This window comes from Cygnus olor, chromosome 17, assembly GCF_009769625.2.
Source record: "Cygnus olor isolate bCygOlo1 chromosome 17, bCygOlo1.pri.v2, whole genome shotgun sequence".
NCBI lineage: Eukaryota > Metazoa > Chordata > Aves > Anseriformes > Anatidae > Cygnus > Cygnus olor.
Genome location: NC_049185.1, coordinates 7,068,127 through 7,092,613, shown reverse-complemented (window position 1 = coordinate 7,092,613; position 24,487 = coordinate 7,068,127). Strand labels below are relative to the sequence as shown.

Genomic DNA, 24,487 nt, shown 5'->3' with positions numbered 1-24,487 from the left:
TTTAGGGTGGAAGAAAGTTCAAGTGAAATTCTGGACCCTGGTGGAGACAGGAACAGATGTGTCAGAAGCACCCGTGGTAGCAGCAGCACCTCTGAGACCTAAAAGAATAAGCATGGACATTTGACTTGGTCCACTGTTGTTCAAATATTCCTATTATGTAGCTGACGGCATCTGGAAAGTCAGGTTTTCCCTTCCAGGGAAACATAACATGATCAATGACATGCTTCATATTGATCTTGTGTGCTTGGGCCAAATTGCTGTCTGTTTAAGGAGTCCCCAGTGCCATGTGCATCATCACCGTGTCCAGTGTCCTGTTGGCATTAGCTGTTGGAGGCACGTGTCCAACCTGAAAGCTTCAGGAAGAAGCTTCCCTGGAGGCAGCAAGCAAGACTGTCTGCATCTAGGAGTATTTGCATTGCTGCTTTCCTAGCACATCGATCTGCTGTCAGTGAGATCACCAGCCTGATAAACCTAATCTGTCTTCTGTCTTCCAATAACGAAGCAGTTGAAGCAAGAGTACGCTGTAACCCGTAAGACTACCACAAACGCACAGAATCTCCCCAAGCAAGAGAAATGTTCACCTGCAGCTTGGAGTCTGAGGTGTGCCTGAGCTATGACGAGTACACTATCCTGCAAGGGTAGCGGCATCGTGCTCTGTAAACCCTGCAGAGCTGGCCGAGCTTTGCTGAGATTTAGGTTCCTATTCACTTGCACATGTGAACGAGGATTTTGAACCATGTTCCAGTTTGAGATTTGGCATTGGTGTTGCAGGGCCTGAAGTGCTTTTTGGGGCTTGCAAACTCCATGATAAGGTTGTTATGGAAAAAGGGGAACCTGTGCTTTCAAACAGATAGTGTTTGATCTGTAGCTCATAAAGAAGAGACTCCAAGGTGTGTGGCATGCGTGAGAGAGAATGATGTTTAGTGGGTGATTTTAGGTAAAAATTGCATTTCAAAACACACTGGTTTTTGGAATAATATGTATGTCCATTCTCTTTAAAGGAAAATGTATTTAGTTATTTCTGTGAAGTAAATAGTAACTTTGGATCAGGTGAAGTAGCGAAAAAAGGAAGTATTGACATCTAATGTACTGTGTGTAAAGCCTTCAAGGTCAGATACAAGTCTTCTGGGTCTGCCGTAAAGGAAGCTATTTACATGCACCTTCCATTTTAATCATTTGGCCCAAGGGTTTAATGTTAACTTCAGATCCATAGCATTGTTGCTTGTAACGATGGTTTTTCTCAAAAAACACACCAGAGGTGACCTACAAATGCTTAAATGTGCAGTTCACCAGCTCTCCCTCTCAGCGGAGACCTTCAGTAGTTTTCCCTTCTCTGCGTCAGCCTTGCTGCCAGGTATTCCCTGCCCTTCAGTACCAAGCCTTCGGGGACATCCCATTCCCCTTTTCGTCTAGTAGCTTGGGTAGTGCTCTAGTTATCTGCAGCAGCATTCAGATCCTTATTAAGTATTGGTCCTCCAGAGCCTTTTCTACTGATTAGTGAACAGTGGAGAGAATGTTGTTAACTGAGTATCTCCAGCTGCCAAGAGACTTCGCTGCACAGGCTTGAAAAAAAAGCCTTTGTTGTTGAGCAGTGTGTCAGAAGCTGTTGGGAGAAATGCTGCTTGCAGGTTGCTTGGAAAGGAAGATCTGTAGTAGCTTTAAAATATCTGCTTGTAGAAAACAGCGTACTGGAACTCACAAGGTCAAAATGGGTTGTGTTTAATTGAGCCATCTCTTTGTTAAATTGCATATTCTTTGATATGAAACGGAATACAACTAATCTCATACAAAGCAATCTCTGTAAGAGGAGATACCCTGATGACAGCTCATGGAGCCTGGGAAACCTAAAGAATAATAGAAACAGCAAAAGACAGTTTGCTTTCTCAGGCATCCTTATTTCTCCTGTGCTGCCTTGCCCTCCCATTTCCTCTCTTGCTGCTCTTCTGCCTTCCCTGAGACTAGCATACCTCCACGCTTTGAAGTGCTGGTAGCATTCCTGTTACATCCTTGGCAGGGCTGGGGGACTGCTTCCCTTTTGAACTCGTGAGCCATTGCTTTTTTCATTGGGGGAGTAGGTGGTAAACTGGGAAGAGTTGACGTAATTTTAGAACTTGAGTGACTTGGTAGATTAGTTGGAAAGGTCACACACTATGGCCGTATTTGTTTTCTAAATAGAAAACCTCCTCTTGAATATTCCCTCAAGCCTGATTTGAGTCTCGTGTGTCCCATATTATGCTGGTTGTTCTTTTCAACAGTACTTAAAGGCAATTCTGTCTTTCTTCAGCGCTCCTGCTCAGTGGTGGATGGTGCATTCTTGGCTGAATCTCTGCAATAAGCATAATACCTGTCCTGACTTGTGCTCTACCCTGACATGAAAGCTAGAAAGACTCTTCATCATGTTCCACCTATTATTTCTTCATCATCCATTGGAGAAATTTGCTCTGCCTCTGTTGTATGACATTCAGTATTCTACATGTATCTATATTGAGCTGCATTCGCCATCAATTATTCCGAGCGTTTGGCTCTGTTGGAGCTGGCTGTGTTTTCACTGCTGTTAAGCCTTTCAATTAGAATAATCTTGCAAGTTTATGTTGGCATTCAAGCTGTGCACCGGGTGCTGAAGCACAGCATACAGATGGAATGGAGCTGATGTTTTTTTTATTATTTTATTTTATTTTAAGGATCTGATTACTGTTTTTATAAACTAACCAGATGCCTCCCCCCCGCCTTCTGTGTTTGTTTTTTTTCATATAGCGTACTATGAATCTGCAGGGTGAGGCTTCCTGGAATGGGAGGTGTTGAGCTGCTAGACTGACTTGCTGCTTAGTAATGAAAATATATCTGTAGAAAATGATTATGAATTCTGGTTTACAACTGTTTAACTTGCAAACAATGAATTGCATAGTTTTTAATGAAGTTACCAGCCCGCTGTCAGGAGAGGGCAGGAGTCTGAGATGTGTGGAGCTTTTTCTTTCTTGCAGAATCAAATCGTTAGTTTCTTTTACTGACATGAGGCTTCTCTTTTGGCTCATAGCTTCCTAGTTGCTTAGGCAGATGCTTTCTTTTTCTACGAAGTCTGTTAGCGTATGACCTTGCAGAGAAGTTGCAGTTTGGGCTCCACTCGCTCCATCTGCTGGTAGCTGTCACATCTTGCGCCCTGAATTGGCCGGCACAGAGGATGAGTGTATTAGCAAGTAGTGCAGCTCTGTATGAGTAGATCAGCCCTTGAACTTCCTCACGTTGCTGGTCAGCACACCCTCAGTGTGGTCCTGGAGTGCATCTGTTGGTTTAGTTTCATCCCAAGATGAGTCCAGATGGTGCTCTGACTGCTCTGTGTTGGGAACCAAAGTGCAGTAAGTGCAGGGCAACTGGGAAATTGATTTCAGAAGGGGTCTGAATTAAAACACTACTATAAATGTGCCTGTGGACACTGCAAGAACAAGTAACTGTAAGAGTTCATTTTAGTGACTTCTTTTCTTTGGGGCTAAGGTTTTTTTTTGTTGGTTTGTTTTTCTTATGGTGGTGTTCCCTGCATCCTTCTAGCTTGGTATGAAATTTGTTTCTATTTTTAAACAGCAAGTCAGAATTTTTGTCAAGATAGAAGTAAAGCAGCATGTCTGCTCCAGCAATAGGACTCTAATCTGACCTATGTATGCACGTGTATAATTTCCCATGCCTGCAGGGTGACAATAAATCCTAAATGATGTGAGAGGTAAAGGGAATTCAATTTGGCCACCTTGCTCCACAGAGAGATGTCTGAATCTGGGATTAATCTGGTATATCAGAGAGAGGCACCTGGTGCAATAATTTGTGTTATTGCCAGAATGTAGCTAAGTGTAGGCACGGTATCAGCATTGCCAAGATGAAAGCAAATAAGTTAGTGGATGAGATGATCCACAAAGTGCTGCATCATTCTCAGCGCACCGAGCGCTGAATGGATCAAGATGGCTATTCAGTTAATTCCTCAGGTCTTTTCCATGCAGGATTGAAATCACTGTCTGTGCTGTTACTGTTCTGTGGGTGAATAAAGGATAATCCACTTGGCAGCATTTGGTAGGGTGAACTTCACACCGAGCTAATCCATTGCCAGTCTTGAGCAACTTGGAATGAAAGAAGCTCATCTACCTTTTTTTCAAAGGTTGAAACCACAGCATGTTGGTGAAGATGAGTCTAATGTGCAAGATCTTCCTTTGTGTTCATGCCAGTGGTTGGGGGGAATGCGTAGATGCTGTAAAATGTCTAATACTCACAATGACATCAGTGTCCAGGGCATTTTCTGCTTCTCTAAAAGGGAAAAGCTCGTAGAGCCAAATTGTTTGCTTTGCATTTTGCAAATGTGTGTGTGAGCAATAAATGGCTTATTCCCAAGTGTAAATTGCAACTCAGCACAAATCTATAACCTCTGGAAAAAGGCTCATTTAATCTGGGAGAAATTATCTTTTTAAAAGGCAGTGCTGAATCTGGGCTATAATTGCAACAGTTTTTAAAGGAAAAGAAGAACAGTGGGTGTTTTTTCTCATTTGATATATTACCTATTGCTAATGACCCTCTTTTCTCATTTCCATTTAAAAGATGGACATAAGCAATTAGCCATATATTGCACAAAAGCAGCATTACCTGAAAAAATAATTAAGATGATCCTGAAATTAAGGAAATCAGTTTAGAAGAGAAGCAGGTGCTTAATGGAGGTGAGACCAGCTGTGCTTCCCAGGAACGTGCTTGAAGCGCTTCGTGGAAAAATGTGCAAGGCCTCCACACAACACTGGAAGGGAACGTATAATAATTCAGATAAATTGCATCCTATAAATAGCAGAGCTGGACTCATTAGGACAGGAGGCAGATGGAGAAAAGACAAAACTTGTTTCTTTCTTTTTAAGGGACTGTAACGCTTATGAAAAGTGTCAGCTTGTCGTCAGTGAGGGAAAAACCCTCCGGTGCAGGAGTAAGTTTCTTGCTATTAGGTTCTCATCTCTGCTAATGAGCAGCTATCCATGAGGGGCATTCCTAATACTTGGGTTTAGTAATTCCTGCAGTTTTCTGGTACAGCCAGACTTACACAGAAGTGTTGCAGTGCTGGAAGTGCGCAGCAGGTGTGGAGCCCCCAGCTGGGGCAATGACACGATGGAGGACAACATCTCGTATATGGTGCATAGCACTTGCTAACTCCTTTTGAAACGGGTGTTAATGGAGCAGAGGCAGAAATGTAGATGGAAAATGGGGCTGTGTGGAATGAAATGGGAATCATCCACCAAACAGGCCTAAGAGATTATGCCCCAAAGCAAAAATGTACTGGCAGTTGGTAGAAGAAATGCTGTGTTTTGTTGAACGGAGAAGGTGGGAGACACGAAGACGTTTCTGAGATGCTCTTACGTTGGTAAGTAGGAAAAAGGAGAGGCTTTCATGCAGGAAGAGAAGTAATGACAGCAGGCAGGTGGGGGGGTGCGTGACTGGAATGCAGCTCGGACCGCAGGAGATAAGCGGAGGTGAGAGGGTTATTGCTTCTGTGTGCATCGGAGTATTCATACCCAGGAAGGTGCTGAGAAGGAAGAAGGAATCCAGTCAAAAAGGAACATACAAACTGACAGAAAGGGCAAATTGTAGACTGCACTGAAATCACAGAAGAGGGTAAACTTGTGGGGATGTTTCCACGTGTGCTGCAATTATGACTAGGCAATTTAAAATTAAGCCGTAAGAAGAGGACTGCAGAACTGCCTTTTGTTCAGTCACACACAGTTCTGAGCTCGAATACAGATGCACTGAATGTTCTGTATGAATATTCTGTTAATGAACCTACCTTCAGCTGATGAACCTACCTTCTGATTCATGTTTCAGCAAAGCTTCCTTAAAAGATAACACAGTTTCCAAATTCCAGTAAGCTATCCTAAGACGTTTTTTAAGTATTAGTGTTCCGGAAAGTAATACTACACACTTCTCAGGCAGCAGTGCTTTTTCTTGAGGAGTTCTTAGATTGCCAATTCACCTTGTGAAGTGGCAGAGGAGAAAGGGGATATGAAGGTCATACTGGAGTCAGATAATCACAAACTTATTCAAGGAATGGTGAAGAGCTATACAACTGTTCGTGCTTCATGTATTAAGTAACTACAGTTTTTCTCAGCATTCAATATAGGGGGCAATGATCCCAGGGCAAGGAGAGGACACTGGAGAAGAGGAAAATAAGTGGTATGGATTGGCAGGATGCCTTTGGGGATTGCCACCTGTTGCAGCTTGCACATAGCTGTAGGTGTCATGTAACAAGCAAATGGTGGCATTAAAGCCAGTCTCAGATGTGGAGCAGGTTAACTATCCGGTAGTTTAAAAAGAATGCATGTGTGCTGGTATGTGTGTGAGGGAACTGAGCTGGGAGAGTGTGAGACCGTACACCGAAGCTCGGGGATCCTCATGCATAGATCAGTTTTCTGGTATGGAGCAAAGAAGCCCCTGGCAGATGAAGTGTGTTTTCAATGGGATAAATGAACCCTGTATATGAAGTGGGGGGTAACATGGCCTTGAGTTTATGGTTAGTGGTACACAAGGTTTAGAGTTCTGAGTTCTAAAATCTTGGCTCGCATAGTCCCACAGCTGTACCTACTGTGAAAACCAGGGAAAAACAGAGATGAAATGTAAGGCTCTCATTTCAGAAGGCCGTTTTATCCTTCTTAGCAACAGACAATTTTTAAAAGAAAAATTCTGACAGGATATCCATTTGATAGGGTAGGATTGTTCAATTTTCAGTTGGCTTTGGGATGTCTGAAATATGATAATTTGTGATATGTGCTGAAAAATATGTGTATGAGAGATGGCTGATTTAGAAGAGAGTACTGAAGAGGGGGAGTGATTTGTGTTTGTAGGTTTCTTGTCTTGCTAGTGGAAAACTCACTTTGGATTATGCTACACTTCTGGGACAGCATCTTGTTATGTGAAAACTTTCTTTTTGTGTCTACAAATATCTTGTTTTTAATTCTACTAGCAGACAAGCTTCATGTTTCCTCCTTACCCACGCTCATTCATACCTTTCATGCTTTCTTCCATGACATCCTTTTTTCCAGAAATGTTTTCACAGATAGTTGCCTGCTCATCGCAAACTCTCCAAAAGTCATCAATCCAGAAACACCTTCCAGCTGCAGTCACTGTAGATGTGTCTTTGTTGACCATAGGTTGTTTGTGCTTTCCTGTATTCAACAAAACATTTTTAGGGGGATTAATTTGTTGTTGACATAATCTGAACAGCACCATGATCTCCTTGATCTTGTTTGTCTGGCAAGCGCTCTAACTGGGTGCTTGCATATTCTTCCCTCATCAGCGCAGTATCGTGCCACGCCTAGTTAAGAAAGATAGATAAAATCGCTTCAAAATGTGCAACAACTTTCTACTAATGATGTGTCCTTGCCTAAAGCAGGGCCCCTTTTTTACTGTGGTGGATGGGTAAATCCTAATCCTTTGAGATGAGGAAATTAAGACACAGATGCTCCTGTCAGTTACTCAGCATCGCAAAAGGAAACAGCAGAGCTGGGAATAGCTCCCATTCCTGACGAGCTTAAACTGCAAAGCCGATGCAGTGACACTGGGGATACTTAGTTAATACATGTCTGTTGCAGTCTTGCAGTGCGATGCTGGTGTATTTCTTTACCTAATGTCTGAAATAGAGTCAGCATTTCTCCCTGTCCATTCCAGCTGGGGATTCTTGTCATTTTGACATCCTGCATCTTTTTTTCCCTCACATAGGAGTTGTAAGAAGGGGGTGGGTGATGGGATTGTAGCTTGCTCTCTTTGGCCCTGTTGTTGGTGACTGTGAAAATGAGATAATTCGAATGAAAACAGGAGTGCAAGTTTGCAGCCCAGGCTGCAAAGTAAGAATTGTTGCAGACAGTCATTGTTTCTTGTCACCTTGTTATTACCTGCATATACTCACCCTGCTAGACAGTCATATAGAATAGCACAGGTTTCAGAAACAATTATCTACCTGTAGATGAGCAAAAGGACCTTCAGCCTAGCTGAATGTCCTGTAGATGAGTTCCCATGTGCGTTGCTTTCAACAAGGGTAGGTAAAACAGAATGGACGTGGCAGAAGCCCTTCTTTCTGTGGCATAGCTTTCTCTTGGCCGTTCTCTTATGTGATTAAATAAAGCTAAGTTACATGTTCATTCAGACATGCCTTCTCTGCTTCTCTTGCTTCCATTCTCCTCTTCCCCACCTGCAGGCTTTGAATTACTGTACCAGCCAGATGTGGTCCGCCTGTACCTCTCCATCCTCACCGAAAGTCAGAACTTCAACACTCTGGAAGCTGCAGCGGGGGCTTTGCAGAACCTCAGTGCTGGCAACTGGATGGTGAGTGCAGTCTTCTCTTTAGTCTCTTTTATATCTTTTGTGCAAGCAAAGAACAAAGCTACATCCATTGCAAGTGCACTATAACCTTGTGCATTTACGTGTCCTTTAAAAAGGAGGGAGGTGGGAACCCTGAAGAAATTATTTCCATTTTATTTGTCCACTTAAGATGCTTTGCAACTTCTGGACATATGGTGTTTACATAGTGTCACTTAGCTCATGACAATTTAACCATGAGCTGGGTTTAGTACTTAAACCACTTAACCATTGCCACATCCCTTCAGAAAAACTTGTTGTTAGATGTTTATGTTGTGAATACTTAATTCATTGGATTGTCAGATTGCTCAGGAAACTGTACTCCAAAGTGTCCTCTGATTTTTTATTTTTTTTCTCTGAGCCATCCCTAGTGCTAATCAGGCAGTTCTCAAAGGTATGCCTGATTACTTCTAGAACCCTATGGCTAAGTGGGACTGAGCAGCAGCCTGAAGATCAGGAGGGGGACACTTTGCAGCTGTCTTGAATACAGTTGATTTTAAAATCAACCATGAAAAAGAGTAAAAGCATTTAAGTGGAGGTGGGGGAAGATAATGTGCTTCAGATGTCTTGCCATTCCCTCCAAATGACCTCTTTTTCCTAACCCAGAGGGATGTGTTTTCACACTGAGATGTTTACAGAACAGATGCTGGTGGATGATACTCCTTTTTTCTATTTCTGTCCTCTTTCTCCATCATCTTGCGAAGTTGCAAGGTGAACTTCCACATCCTTTCGTCTTGGTGCTCAATGAATTTGAATGATGCATTAAGTTGTAGATGCATCAGCACAATACCTCCTAGATAGTCCTTGTAGGAAAAAAAAAATGAATTACAGCACTGCAAGAAATGCCAGAGGCAAGGCAAGGGTGGGTACATGAACTCACAATACTTTGTGTTTCTTTTTCCTTGTATGTTCTGATCAGTGGTCCACGTACATCCGTGCAACAGTGCGGAAGGAGAGAGGCTTACCAGTGCTTGTGGAGCTGCTCCAGTCTGACTCCGACAAGGTTGTAAGGGCTGTGTCAATTGCTCTGAGAAATCTTTCTATGGATCGCCGCAATAAAGATCTTATAGGTATCTTCTGAACTTTTCTTACCAGGCTGGGATCTTGGATACCCTTCAGAGACCTCACATTTTTTTTGTCAGTTTGAGGGGTCATTTTGCATGCAGTTTCCATCAGTGCTCATTACTCTGTGTAGCCACCAAGTGAAGAGTTGTCAACTCAGGATGTATTTCCAGCCCATTCAAACAAGCCATGGCTTAAGAGAGATTTCTAACTCAGGTCTAAAAGTAGATGTGGAGTTTTGCAGGAGAGGGGGAGTGTGTGTGTAGCTATGCAGAGGACTGGGTGGGTTAAGAGGCCGCTTGTCTCTTCCTTAGCTCCGGCTGACATGGCACATGCTCCTGGTTGCATATGGTGGTTACAGATGTGTTGTTCCTCAGGTCTGCTATTAAAAATAGAGTGGCGGCCTCGTGCTTGGTGTGCTGAGCTTGCCTGGGGCAATGCAGTGGGCTCTCAAGTTGTCCCGTTTTTTTTCCTCATGTCCTTCTTTCCTCCTCATCCTTCTGTGTGGTAGTTGCTGTAGAAGCTGGATGCCAAACAACTTACTATTGAGATAGTCTCTTTGAAATTAGTTCTTCAACAGTGTTCACTAGCTCCTATCCAGTGGTGTAAATACGCATTTTTTCAGAAAGATTCAACTCTGGATGCCTCTATGTATTTAATTGATGTATGTTTAAACTGTGACCTTGTTAGGCAAGGAAATATCTGGGACGTATTTAGGGCCATCATCCAAGTTGATACTAACAAATTGCAACATGGAATCCTGCCTTAACACATCAAGTTTCTCTTTTAATAGTTCAGAGATGTAGCTAGGCAAATGGTGCACACCAACACCTGGGAGTGATAAACTCCTGGCTCCCCATTTTTTCTCCAGTACCATACAATGTGAAGGCTATCTGGACCCAGGAAGAAATACTTTTACCTTTGTTGGTTGAAGGTTAATAAATGCGTGGCTGCACACCTTGCCCCAGAAGGCCTATTACAAGGCTAAGTTGAGTAAACCGTGTGCGTATATTAGCATGAATATGTGGCATTAGCAGCAGCTACTGGATGCTTTTTGCCTCAGGCACTGCAAAGTATGATAGATGCCGGCTGTAAAAATCCCAATAAAAACTGCATTTTTTCTCCTCACTACCTTTTAACATTCATGATGGAGGAGTTTGTCTTGGATATCAACTCTCAATCACCTTGAAATAATGAATGATAAACCACTTACAGTTACAGTCTCGAGATTCAAAACATTTGCATTATTAAGTTTTTTGATCTGGCAAGCACCCTTGAACTTTATCATTCAGGATGGGAAGCTGAAATGATTATTAGGGCTGAGTAATGGTATCTCTTCCCCTTATCTAGGTAGTTATGCCATGGGTGAGCTGGTAAGAAATTTGCCCAGCAGGCAGCAGAGATCCGCAAAGAACCTGGAAGAGGATACAGTGGTTGCGGTGTTGAATACGATCCATGAAATCATTACTGACAGCTCAGAAAATGCAAGGTCTCTGATCCAGACACAGGGCATTCAGAAGCTGGTAGCTATCAGCAAGTCAAGGTAAGTGACAGTTGAAAGCAAAACGCATGAGAACTCACTGCAAACCTGAAAATGTTACTGTGAACAGCAGTGGTTTGCTTTGCAGAAGTATTTGAGCATCCTAGCCTTTCAGAAGTGTAACTAAAGCAATTATTATATACACAACATAAAGTCACACCTTTAATAGGTTTGTGACCCTCCCCACCCCCCCACCCCCCACCCCCCCCCAAAAAAAAAAAAAAAAGTGAATTGGGTGAAAGTTTCTGTCATGTTAGGACATGACATGTTAGAACATGGCACCATTCTTTTCCAGGAGTGCCAGTGATGGAATCTGCTCCTTTTAAAATAAAATGCTTAATGATATTCAGTAATTATTCTGGCCAAGGGGCTGGTGGTGGTAATTCAAAGTGACAAACTTTCTCTGTATGATATTGTTGAAAAACTGTTCTGACTGCTTTACAGAAAAGTTTGTTTAGCCAAGCAAACAAATTTCGTTCAGCCAGTTAGACACAAGCTCAGTTTTTAGATATGTATTCAGGAAATTTTTGGGAGAGTAACTGAAACCTTTGCTGGGTTGTATTTTTATGAAATAAGAAAGACAAATATCTAGCCCTGCATTATTTTATAGAGCTTGCTTGTGTACTGACTTAGTAGTGAATGGCTGGAAATTCATTTGGGGATTAAAATTTACTTATATTTTGCTAACCTAAATTGCTTTGTAAGGTAAAACAACCTCATCAAGTTGAGAGGTATATATATAAGTTGACGTGAAGGTTTGAAAAGGAACTCAGAACACCTGGGGGAACGGGGAAGGGTGTTCTCTAAATAAATCCAGATAGAATTGGAATCCGTCTATTTTCTGTTAATGGCAACTACAGAACAAAATGGTCATCCTGGCCTCAGTGCTTGCCCAGGAATGCAATGTTGAGAAAACAGAGATCTGCAGAATTTATGACTTGTTGGATTTTTCTTTTTGTCAACAAATACCCATATATGTGAAGAAGTCGCTAAATGATTTCACATACATCCTATAACTCATCGGCTCTAAGAACAGCTCTGTGAAGTACTAGGTACCTGGATCTTGTTTTGGTGCAAAGAGGTAGACGTGAATAGTCTTATGTTGCTTGATATTTGACACTAATTTTGTTTTGCAAATCAGCCAGTCTCCTAGAGAAACAAAAGCAGCATCTCACGTTCTTCAGATGATCTGGAGTTACAAAGAACTACGAAATGCCTTGCAAAAGGATGGTTGGAACAAATCACACTTCCAGGTAAAGATGCTGGGTCTTAGGTTATGGAAATACCTGAGTGGAACGTGTCCTAAGTTAGTCTAATACTGATGTCGGATAGATTTTGCAGGCTTTGATTCTCTTCGTCTAGGTGATAGAACAATATACTGTAATCTATTCAGTCATAACATCATCCATATATACTTGCTGAGTAGGTTTTTCAGTGGTCTGTGAAATGCAGCTTTTTAGCTTTTGGAAGTGTGCCACCTTGTATAGGCCAACTGCCCATGCTTTACTCAAGAATTAGCATGTCTTTTCGCCTTTGAAATGTATCCTATTCAGCAGCATAGGACATACACCCGTTCTTGACGGGCAGCTTCCTCACCTTCCTTAGTGAAAAGGTTGAGCTCCTTTTACAGACCAACAATGCAGCCTTGTAGATAATGCAAGAATAAATAAATAAATCCAACAACAAATCTGTATGAAAATAATAATAATAAAAAAAAAATACTCCACAGCCATATTATCAACAGAAGGGGGACTTAGCAGCATTCCATGATCTTATTCCATACTGTTGGTTAGTTGATTTTTTTTTTCTTGTTCCATTTGCCAGACTAGCAATTTCATATTTGTGATTATTTTTTCTTGTAGTCTGTTTCTGCAACTCCGAAGGGTTCCAAGGGTACTGCTGGCAGGTCTGCCTATGACGACAGCACTTTGCCTCTGGTGGATAAAAGTCAAGGTCAGTTCTGCTCATTATCACTTTTTGTATCGTGCTTTGCTTGCTTGCTGAATTTGCCACATCTGTTGTAGAAGTGAAAAGGAGGGCAAGGAGTGAGGGGGTAAACACATTTTATTTATGTGGTGCTTTTTTACTCCGCAGTCACAAAATGATCAGTCCTATTAGCTGGATATAAGTCGTATTCCTTCCCCTGTGAAATGCATGCTACTGATATTGCGTACAAGTTGAGAAAACAACATAATCAGTTAAGTCTTCTTAGGAGAATTTGGGATAGATGTGAAATGGAATATAGAGGAGAACAGCTTTTTTTTAACCATGTTATTTATTAGTAAATCTCGCTTTCAGCCAGGCAGTGGGCTTGGAATCTCAGTACTGGAGTTTTTCCTTTCTAAATAAATGTGGCTGCTTTGGCAACGCTTCTTCCTCTACTGTGCAAGTTTTTTCATTTGAGATGGTTTATCCAAACACTAGCTAAACCTAACTGTTGTTTGTTCATCAGGCCTGACACAGCTGTACCAACACTGGTGTGTAAAGCTTCAGCTTTAGTTTCATTGTGACTGCTTTGTCTCTGAGTCTAGTTCTGGTTTCTAATACTCAGACATCTAAATTTCTGTTAGGAAATCTGTAGTCTCCCTATGACAGTGTGTCATATTGCTCTTAACCCTGTTTAACTGCAGATTACTGCAAAAAAAGACAGACATGCTGTCCTGCCACCTTCTGTCTGTTTGATCAAATTTGGCAGATTATGCAGACAGAGAATGACTATGGTCAGATCTGCAAATGGATTGTAAACTTTTTATTTTCTTTGTGGGTTAGCTTTCTGTTGGCTCAGCAGGCTGCTTGATTTGTTTCTGTGACTCAGAGAGAAGCTTGTTAAGTGGTAGGTAATCCACAGCAGAAATGGTGTTTCTGTTATCACGTGGAGAGAGGGAGTTCTGTATTGCAGTGCCAAAGCAGAAAATAAGGGTTACATGTGCTGTCTGGAGAGCTTAAATCAAACTTACTTTTCTGAATGGATAGCAGTTGATTGCAGGCTTACTGTAAAAGACTATTCAGTACTTTATGGACCTCTCTGTTCTGTGACTAATATACAAGTACCAGGTGTTGAGAAAAAGCAAATGTAACTCAGGTAGTTTCAATGTTTCTGTTTTATAGATAACGAGAAGGCTGGGAGTCGTGATATGATACCTATGGATGAACTTGGCCCAGGTAAATTCAGTCATAGATCAAACCCTCTGTCTGTTTCAATAGAGCACACTCACTCACAGGAAAGTTCAGCTATTTTTCTGGGTGATACTCTTTCAAATGGATAAAGCTGACATTTAAAAACAGAACATTACCTTACAAAAGATTGGTCACTTTCACTTTTTTCTTTCCTTCTTTTTCTTTTAAATGCACCTATTGTGTACACACCAATTTCTCCACTACTTTAAGTATAGAACGGAGAAATCTTGTCCTAGCTTTCATTCTGTCTCCTGGCTCTTGAGGCAGCTGCATTCCATATTACAGATCTGAAAACCTGGAGATGCAGAAGGAAAAAGTTGAAAATTTACTTCGGCGTGACACTTAAATCCATTCTGCCTTTGTTTTCTATAGGTAATAACAAAAATGTTAGTACGTACGATACTCTGGGCTCTGCCTTTCATTTACCTGCATCTTAAGTGAGCCTGTCTTTTTCTCCAGCCAGAGAACAGACAGCTACTGTCAATGGAATGCTTTCAGATTGATGAACTTTGCAGTTTACAACTTGTAGAGTGTTTTTTTCTTTACTTAGGTAGGTAAAGGTGCTGTATGTTCTTAGGAATTTGCTTTAGTTCTTTTAGTTGATAGTATTTTTATTTAAATACTTATATGAATGTCTCCAAATCAAAGTTTGATATGCTGCTATTTGTAGCTGAAAAAAATACCTTGTGTCACTGCAGAATTCAGTGGGTTTCCATGCTGTGCACACGTTAGAGGTACCCATCTGTTCAGCTGGGCCCTTCCAGCCAGGGTGTTCATCCTCTTCCCCTGCGTTGTGGAAGACCAGGCTTGTTCCAGAATGCGACCATCTTCCTCCTGCTCTTATATTGCCTCTTTTTGTCATGGTTGAGCTCTCTGGGTGCCTGGGCCTTTACTGCTAACCCATGTTGCCTCTTTTTCAAGACTGCAAGAAGCAGTGTGCTGTTGTGATCTCAGCTTGTTTGCCAATGCCGTGGACTCATCCTTCTCTGTAAACAGAATTAATTTGCAATCAGTGTGGCTAGGGAGGCAGAAGAATATGTTCCCCATTAGCTGGCAGTACTGGGCCAGTCAGTTTCCTGTTGTTGGAGAGCCTGGGCCAGAGCTTGGTTATCCTGAGCGATGGAAAAAGCATGTATTATGAGTTACTGTGGGATGCAGTAGACAGCCCAGTGCAGAGATACCTCAGGTCTGTCAGACTTTATCAGCTCCAGACAAGTGACTCTGTGCACAGTAATCTGAAGATCATCAATGTATATTGTCACAGTGCTGCCTCGGGGTGGCTGTGACCCTGAGCTGTCTGTAGAAGCAGCAGAACTGTGATCTCAAGGCTGTATGCCAAATTTCCTTGGTTCTCTAAAGTTGTATCTGTGCCGTAATTAACCTACAGTCAGTCAGACGAGAGCATTTTAGAGGTGAGAACTGTTCAAAACAGAGACGCAAAGTTCAGATGCACCTCTCTTAGATGCCTGTCTTTAGGCATAACTACTTCTTTCTCCTTCTTTTTGGCGAGTCTAGAGGTTTGATCTTTAAAAGTTGAGAGCTGTGTGAGGGCATAGATGGACTGACATTCAGCATGCATTTGGTCGTGTCATTTGTGATAATATAAAAATGTCACTGCAGAATGAATGGCAGGTATTCAGTAAAGCAATACAGAAGACAACAAGGAAAAAGTTGAGACAGAGGAATAAAAAAGCCAAGAATGAGAAGTGCCTCTGCTGCCAAATATAACTTGTCTATAAACTGCATTGTATTAACTCGGAAAAATGCATTGATACTGTGGAGCAGTAGGATCAGCACAGGTCTCCTTCGTGCCACAGAAACAGAGGTAATTCTATTAACTTACTTAGAACGAATTTGAAACCTGGGAGAAGCAATACTTGCTAGTTTTGTTGGAGAGCTGTGGTCCTTGAGGCCCTTAGGTATTACTTGTCTGATGCAGCCTCCAAGATGTTTATTTTTTATCTCATTTTATTAGGTCTAAACATGAACTTCCTATCTCTGCTGCTGCATATCTTGACAGAGTTGTAGCACAGAGCTTGGTTTTCAGAAACACACACTCCATTAGTGCTGATGTGTGTGGCACCATCAGCATACAGGCCACACAACAGTGGGCTTACGGTATTAACTGCAAAATACCTTGGAATTTGGGTATGAAAAACAAAGTTCTTGACTATTCTTTGTGAGATTCCTGGCACTGTGCAAAAGTGTGGTGTTCCTGTTGTTGCTGCCATGGCTAAGCAGGGTTGTGTGGGGTTTTTTTCGTTGTTTTTAATAGTATTAAGAGACTGTGTGCTTTTATTTATTTATTTATTTATTGTGATTACATATCCCTTATTCTGACCTTGCTCGCTGGGATGTATTACAGCTGTCATACTTTACCTCAGTAGCTATAGTTTTCCGGGGGCAGGTTAAAGGTTTCCCTTTGTATCTTAGCAGTTCATTTAAAAATGTGTTGGGATGAGCAATGATAGCAGTACAGAAATGCAAAGTGATCTGTTACATCACTGTGAGTATAATTAATATCTGACTGCAAAGAGCAGCCTCTCAGTTCAGAGCTTGAATTGTTGGGAATCAGCATGTTTTAATCATCATTTAAACATAGACATACGTGAACTATTTACTCCTAAATGAATGATGAATCCTTAGTAGATGACTTACTAGCAACATTCATGCCGGTCATTTTAATTATTGGTCATGTGTTCCTCCACACGGGCTGGCTGGGTGTCTGGATGCAACTGGAAGGCTTTGGGTTTCTTCTTTTTTGTTCAAAACGAATAGCCAAGAGTGTTAGCTATCTTTGTTGTCAACATATAACTGTAAGTGAAGTTCGGTGTAGCAATGATTTTTATGCTTTAAGATCTGGGTACTACATGTGTAACTCAAATTCTTTAGTTATTTTTAGGCAGCATGGGAAAGTTATCTGCTACTATCTGTGATGTCATAAATATACATTATCTCAGGTGCTTCTTGCAGGTCTGTGTGCACTTTGATTCACGAGACATGTAGGAAAACTTGAGCTCATTTAAACCCAACTTGACTGTGACCAGCACGAATGCCGTTCAGGACCCTGTGCTGTGACTGTTTGGTGCAAGTCACAGTAGCTGCATGCGCTTTTGTCATGCAGGCAGGTGAAGCCTCTTTCTGACAAGGAAGCCCCACAAAAAACTTGATTTATTTTTTTCTTAATGACCTTTTGCAGGCAAGTAATACACCAAGAGATGAGCATTCTGGTAGTTTTGTAAAAACCTTTTAGTGGTATTCTAAGAACCTAGTTCATCAGAACATGAAAACACTAATGATCCCTCAATTACATAGGAGAAAAAAGCCTATGGGGAGCTGTGAATTTTTTTTACTCCATATTACAACGTTGCAAAAGCAGAGCAGGACAGGATCTATTCATTACTGATAATGAAGGAAATTTGGTGCATCAGGAAAATAAATTAAGATTTGCATTGGCGGACTGATTCAAAGCAGAGGTTATGAAATAATTAGAGCTGTTTTTTTATAATACCCTCTCACACTTCTCCTCTGTGTGTTAATTGCAGTTAAATATTGTTTTAGTTGTCAGGAGAAAAAGCATCAACAGGTGCTACTCTGTAATGAAAGACAGTCCTAGCACAGCAGGATTCACATCAAGATTTCTTCCAGCTCGACAGTCTCCTTTTCTCGATGCTCTGAAAGGGATTATTCCAAATTACTGTTATGTCCTGGTTGCAGTCAGGCTCAGGAAGAGTGGGAACATGCTGCAGAGCATTCAGAGAATGAACACAGCCAATTAATCAGGCTGCTAAGCAAGAACACAAGATTTGAGCTGAATTTGGAGCTCATTAGCCACAGGGCGTGAGATGACAACTTGCTGCTTTCCTTGGGCACGCTACAAAACTGCAGCAGACTGGGATGAAAACAGTGCTGCTTGCTAATGAATGCCAGCATCTGGCAGTGATATTAAAAAAAAAAAAAAAAAGACTTCTCTGGTTTAAGCTGGTAAAAATAAAATTTCAGAGCTGGAGCACGTGTGAAAATCAGGCTGCCAGCATCTTTGTGTGTTGACGGTTTATTTTCCCATTTCTTTGCTGAAGAATACTGCTAGCATCAGCTCTGTTTTTGCTCTTAGTAGTGCTTCATGCCTGACTGTCATCTTTTTTCTCCTCAGATGGGTACTCCACCATTGATCACCGGGACAAGGAGCGCAAGTACAAGACCAGCGATAACACAGGAGATGCCTCAGAGAAAGAACCTTTAAAAGTGAGATTCCTCTTATTGCTGAGTGCTAGTTAGTCCCTGTAAAAGAAACAGAGCCTGGTGTCCTCCACAAAAAATACAGGGTAGTTAATTATCAGGGGACTTTTAAGGTTGTTCTTTTGTGTGTATATGTGTGTGTGTTTTTTGCTTGTTTGATGTTAAGCTAAAGGCACCATTTTGTAATTCAGCAATTAATTGGATAACTAGAAATAAAAACAAAAAGCTGTTCTCCACTGCAGGAGAAAATGCAGGTAATTGATATATTCTTGTAAATGGATGAGGCTATAAAAATAGGAAGTGTTTGTTCTGTCACCTTTGTGCAGGCAACATTCCCTAGCCCTAAAGTGAATAACTGTGTTCAGACTTTATTCCAAGAATAGTCCCTGCAAACCATCACACTGCTTTATTGTTTTCACCACAAGAAGTACGTGTGAACTTGTGTGTCTGAGTAGAGCAGGGTGGCGAACAGCATTCGTTTCACCAACACTCAGGGTCCTGACAGTAGACATTGGGCATGGGCCAAAAAGATGGAGAGGGAGGGAGAGGCGTGCATACTTAGGAGTGTGTGCCTTCTAAAAACAAAATTTAGACAACCTTCTAGTTTAAAAAAAAAAAAAAAACTTCACAACTTCACAAAGCCTTTTGCATTGTATGTTGTGTGCAAATGTCGCTTAGTGGGTTCTGTTTAATTTCTGTTGCATTGCTATGCCTTTTCAGTAGATTTGTTTATTTTAGAAATTGCTTAACGCTTCTAACAATGCTGTGGCCATCACGTCTCCCTGGCCTCAAAACTAGCTTGTATTTTCTCCTGGGTAGGTCATTCCTGAGGGGGGGTGTGCCTTCAGTGAACCAAGAATCCATTACAGGAAACACTGTTGTTAGTCTATAGAAAGATGTCCTTAATAACCTTCAGCACGTTGCTGATAATATCCATAAATCCAGGTGATTCGTGCTCAGTGGAAACAATTAAATTTCAGTCGATTGAAAGGAAAATACACTATATTGAACAAGGGAAATGAAAATGTGATTTGGAGAAAAATCTTTCCATAGAATTAGGAAGAGGTCCTGCTGTATCAGTCTGCCTGTGTTAACTTGCCTGCTTGTGCGTTACCTGCTGTGTCCTCCTTTCCTCTGAAGGTATACCCTGGAGAATACCTTACATCCAGATGCACTTCTTTTAAGCACAGATCACCTTTTTTCCATTTGACAGTTCTGGCTGTAACTGCACCTTGTTGGAGGCTGCCCAGTTAGTTTTTTTTAATATAATCACTAATTGTCTCGTGTCAACTCCATAGTGCCAACCAGGGCTTCCTGTTTTGAATCAGCAAGTGAATGGCCTAGAGTAACATGGCTGATCTGAAACACTGGCCTGTTTGCTTCAGCTGTTAGTTCACTTATTTTCTCCTTTGACCAGTTCTAGAAATAAGTGAAGATTATGGCTGCATATTGTTTAGGAGGCCTCTGCCACCCAAAAAGCTTTTTGCAGGAGAACAGTCATTACAGTTTTTCCGTTTGGTCATCTTGCAGCTCCTTTGCAAAGTCTGGACATGTGGTGACACCTATTAAAGGAATCCACTAGCAATAACCTTTCTGTTTAAACTTTTCCAATCCATTTCTGCTTGACAAAGTGGAGTGAAGACAGAAGAGGAACAAAATCTCACCACTCCCCTTGGAAGTGGTGGTGCTCTTTCAATTTATTTTTTTTTTTGGGAACTGATACAACTGAGCTGATTACTAAAGGCTTGCAGCATGCCTCCCTGCTCCAGTGTTGCTCTGAAGTGGCAAGAGATAGCCCAGCTTGAACCACTGCTAATGGTACAGACTTTCTAGTCCCCTCATCACAGTTGTAATGTATTATAAGGATGCAGTGAGAGTGGATGCACTAAGCGACATAAGAATTCTGATCAATAGGAGCTTGACAGAAAATGACTTTATAGAGAAAATAGGCCAAGGAAGAAGAATTAACAAATGCTTGTGTTTTTTGCCACTTGTTTCATGAAAGTGGTCTAACACAATCCTCAAAATTGTGTAATTCAGCCCAAACTCCCAGTGTATGTCTGAGGTGAAGCACAACCCAGAGCTCCAGGGAACAGCTGCTTTGCTTTCATAAGAAAGGAATAAAAAATATTTCACCTCAGTGATGTGCCTGCCACAGTCTGTACTGCCTCCAGGTTTTAAGGATAAAGGATAGCCTGAATTCAGCCTGTTGTATGCCTCAAGGGTCTGCACTGGTATGTCCTCAGTTAGAGCAAAGCCTGAGCAGCTGCTACTCTTCCTTCTTCCTATCCTGTGAAAAAGAAATATGTCTGTGGGGTCTTCTGGCTTGTGAACTGTTCGATAACTGTGGCTCTGAAGCTCAAGAGTGACCAAGAATCGTGAATAATGATGGCAGGGAAGTGCAGCCTTTTGGCTGCTGCAAGTGCTCTTGTCAGTATTGTGCCTTTGCTGATCTTGTTTCTCTACCACTAATTTTCCCTTGTGCTCCTTTGAGCTGACTTGTTTGGTGGTTTTGTTTGATTAATCCACTCTGTTTTGCCTTTAACTCCTCACCCTGTGCTGCAGAATGACACAAATAGGAAAAACATTAACAGGAGTAACAGGGCTTCGGTGAATCTGGTGGATGCCCGTGACATTAAACCCCAGCCTGTTGACTCTTGGGTCTAATTTGCATGCATGGTAGGTTATTTCAATGGTAATTGGTACTAGTGATTAACTTGTCTCGTGCATGATCTGTATCACTGTGGAATCTCTTCAAGGCTAACTGCTAACTGGGTCCTTTCAGACAAATGATAATGCATTTGAAAAAGCAGTGTTTATATTATTCAGCATGTCTTTAATGAAAGGCAATCAAACACCACTGTTTGATTAAAAAATAACCTGTCAAATAACCAGACAGCAAATTAGTATCTTGAATGATTGGTTGTCAGCTGAAACGTGAAAAATTTCTCCTCGTTAGGCCATGGGAATGAATTTGAATAGTGTGTTCCTGATTCCAACCATTTTTTCCCCTCCAGACTCATTATAAGGACTAGCCTGAGACTTAAGGAAAACTGTATCCTTGACTGTTCATGGATGTCCCCCGAGGTTCCCATGAATTACACAGCCCTGCCCGCCTGCTGGAAAGCTGCTGCCTGTACAGTTACTTTGCAAGGCGAGATGAATTTGGTTACACAAGAACCATTTAGCCACAACTCCCACTTCCCAATTCTTTTTTGTTGTTGTTATTTAAAAAAAAAAAAAAAAAGGGCACCTTTTTGTCACTTTCTAGCCCTCTGCCTTTGCCATGTGCCCAGTTCCTCAGTAATGTCACTAGCCCTTCTTTACTCCTGCTGCTGCTCATCTGTCTCCCCCCATCTTACTAGGCAGCCCTCTGCCCTGGTTGTATCTTCCATCACTCTGTCAGTGGAGATGCGATGTTCCATTTGGAGCAGCAGGTTTTGTGCCCCTGGCTATGACTAAAGGAATACCAAAGTGACAGTTGTGAAGGCGCTGGGCAACTTTCCCAACAGAGTATACAAACAGGCCTTTAAGGCCTACATTCCAAAATGTGAAGCATCATCCACCCCCACAATTGTACGTGGAAATGACTCGCGTTAGTGCAAGTACGTTCTGGAGCTTTGCTTCTGGGGTTCCACCCCTTCTTCTTTTAAGAGTCTAGTAAAAGTGCTGTGTGTTTGCATCTTGTTTCTGTTCCTGGGTTGGAAGCACCTAGCCAAAGCAGTCTTGCAACACCACCAGGTACCCTTGTGTAGCTAGGAGCAGACCCAGCACTGCTGGCTTCCCGCAGCTGGTCAGTGCTGTGTGCTCAGCCTTGTGGGCCCAGCCAAATCTATGTGTGTATAGTGCCTGTGCAATTCTACTCCTGTGTTCTTCCTCTTAGCAGTGAAGGTGTATGGGTGGAACTTTGACAAACAAAGTCTGTGCTCGTTTTCTCCCAGTCATACCCTTCAACAAACCCATATATTGGGGATAGATTGGCATTTCCAGCCATTGTTCTACCACTGGGTGATGGAGATCACCAATGTCATGTTACTTGTTGGTATTAATCAGTTCTGACTTTATTTTGCAGGGCTAGAGTCCAACCACATTTTTTTTTAATTGAGGGGGAGGAAAAAAAAACACTGAATTGACACAGAGGATTTCATCAGTCACCACTGCCATTCAGATCTGGAGGGCGCTGCATCACTGACAAGGCCGCAGATTCTAGGAGGATGCGGGGAGAAAACACAACTGACTGCCATTGCCAACCCCAGAGCACCATGCCTTACAGCGAGATGAATTTGCTTTTTAAATCAGTTCTATTCCCACCAGACATAGCCGCCTCCCCCCTCCCTCCCGCTCCTGCAAGAAGAAAGCATGCAAGAAGAGAGAATCCAAGCTTCCATCTAGCTGCCTGCACTCTTAGGTGACTCTTATGTGTGGATGGTGTCGAGTATGAGAAATGAAGGTCATGCAGCAGCAGAGGACAGCTTCACAAGCGAAAGAGAAACTGCAGAATATTTGAAATAATATCATAGGTGTAGTCATGAAGATAATAGCACTTTTCTGCTTTGGGTCTCATTGTTTTGTTTTATTTTTGTTTTGGGGGATTTATTTGAACTGTGAATCTAACATTTTTTAAGAGTTTTTGAAAAATGTTGAGGTTTTCTTCATTATTTCCACAGGAAGTGCAGGAATGTTGAGTTGGATTTATTGAATTTCAATGAAGAGAGAAAATACAGAACAAAAACTATTAAATGCTGGTCAAAGGAACTGGAGAGTAGATAAAATTGATGCAAGCTGTATAATCTGCTTTTAGAGTAAGCTATATCAATCACAGTGCTATATTATCGTTATAATCTGGTGTACAATACTTCTGCCTTTTGAATTCTGTAATGGCTCTGTTTTTATTTCCACATACGGAAAACAGTTCATTGAAGGTTTCAGCGTCCCCGGTTCAGAAATCTATGCTGAGAAGTGGAGTTGGCTGACTTTTTATTTTCTTGTTCTCAAAGGTTGCAGTAAGGAGCTTATACATTTTAAATGTTGCATTGATAACAATTAACAATTTCTTTTGCCATAGCTCTTAACACATTGGAAGAAGTAGGAGCTTCTTTGCGGGGTTATTTTGAGCATGCTATAAGTTTTAGATGGGTCTGTCACTTACATTTGGTAGTAAATTTATCACTGTTGGATCCATGTTTGCTTTGGGCTGTGGATCCTGATGAAAAATGCCACAAAGGGAACTGGTTTGGCGTTTAAGTCATCATGATTTCTGTGTTCCTTTGGTTTTGTTTTGAGATTACATATTTTAGTTGGTATGAAAATCATCATGTGCAAAAGTTCTCCTCTTAGATGCCATGGCATGCTCTGGACAGGGAGGAATTTTTACCTCATGAGAACATACGCTGCATGTACCATATCTGGTAATACAACGAACTAGGTGACTTCAGATCACTGATTTTTCTCCAGGCATTGGTCAAGGGAGGGCAGCAAAAGAGAGTAAGAACCAAGTGTCTCACTAGTAGCATCAGAGGACTTTTGCTGGTTTTGATTGGTTGCCGCTGTTCTTGTATGCCACACTTAATTCTAAACAAGCTCCTAAAAATGGTGCAACTGGAAAGCACATTTTTGAACCTAGCAAACATCATTTGGGGTTTTCAGTGCCTGCTGTTTCCTTTGTAATTAAAAAGGAGAAATATTCAACAACCGTGCGTCACCCAAAATATTACTGTAATAATTAATGTCTGAAGCTTTTGTAAAAAAAAAAAAAAAAAAAGGGAAAAAAAAAGCAAGTACCAAGAGCTTTGTATCTTCTTGAGTATATTAAATTTGACATGAATACATATATATAAATAAAAAAAAATCTATATATCTATATATATATATTGTTGTGCAGAGGCTAGGTTAACAAAATCGTGTAAAGTAGTTTGCAGGAGAGGGAAGCATTTGTTGATTCAGGGAAAAAGACTGATGCCAGAAGCTGTCAGTGATTTGGATGACACACGTGCTCCTTCGGCCCCTCCCTTTTGACCCTCATCTTCTACGTACATTACAGTGGTCACTTCGGGATCCTAGGGAAGGTGAAGTCGCTTGGAGCAAATTAAGATAGCAAAGATGGGGGGGGGA

General features: G+C 41.5%; 1 protein-coding gene across 21 annotated transcripts in view; it reads left to right on the top strand.

The window, feature by feature from the left end:
* ARVCF (ARVCF delta catenin family member) overlaps nucleotides 1–24,189 on the top strand; it is a 267,046-nt gene extending 242,857 nt beyond the window's left edge. For 13 of the 21 annotated variants that reach the window (XM_040576691.1, XM_040576695.1, XM_040576694.1 and 10 more), the window contains 9 exons: nucleotides 8,198–8,325; nucleotides 9,278–9,428; nucleotides 10,771–10,963; nucleotides 12,102–12,213; nucleotides 12,823–12,913; nucleotides 14,069–14,122; nucleotides 18,291–18,382; nucleotides 20,942–21,055; nucleotides 22,449–24,189. In XM_040576691.1, the coding sequence (XP_040432625.1) occupies nucleotides 8,198–8,325; nucleotides 9,278–9,428; nucleotides 10,771–10,963; nucleotides 12,102–12,213; nucleotides 12,823–12,913; nucleotides 14,069–14,122; nucleotides 18,291–18,382; nucleotides 20,942–21,043 (923 nt within the window). In that variant the 3' untranslated portion in view covers nucleotides 21,044–21,055; nucleotides 22,449–24,189. Of the gene's footprint in view, nucleotides 1–8,197; nucleotides 8,326–9,277; nucleotides 9,429–10,770; nucleotides 10,964–12,101; nucleotides 12,214–12,822; nucleotides 12,914–14,068; nucleotides 14,123–18,290; nucleotides 18,383–20,941; nucleotides 21,056–21,393 lie in introns of all 21 variants that reach the window. The other 8 variants (XM_040576712.1, XM_040576698.1, XM_040576697.1 and 5 more) reach the window with 2 other exon arrangements.
* Nucleotides 24,190–24,487: the final 298 nt, after the last annotated feature.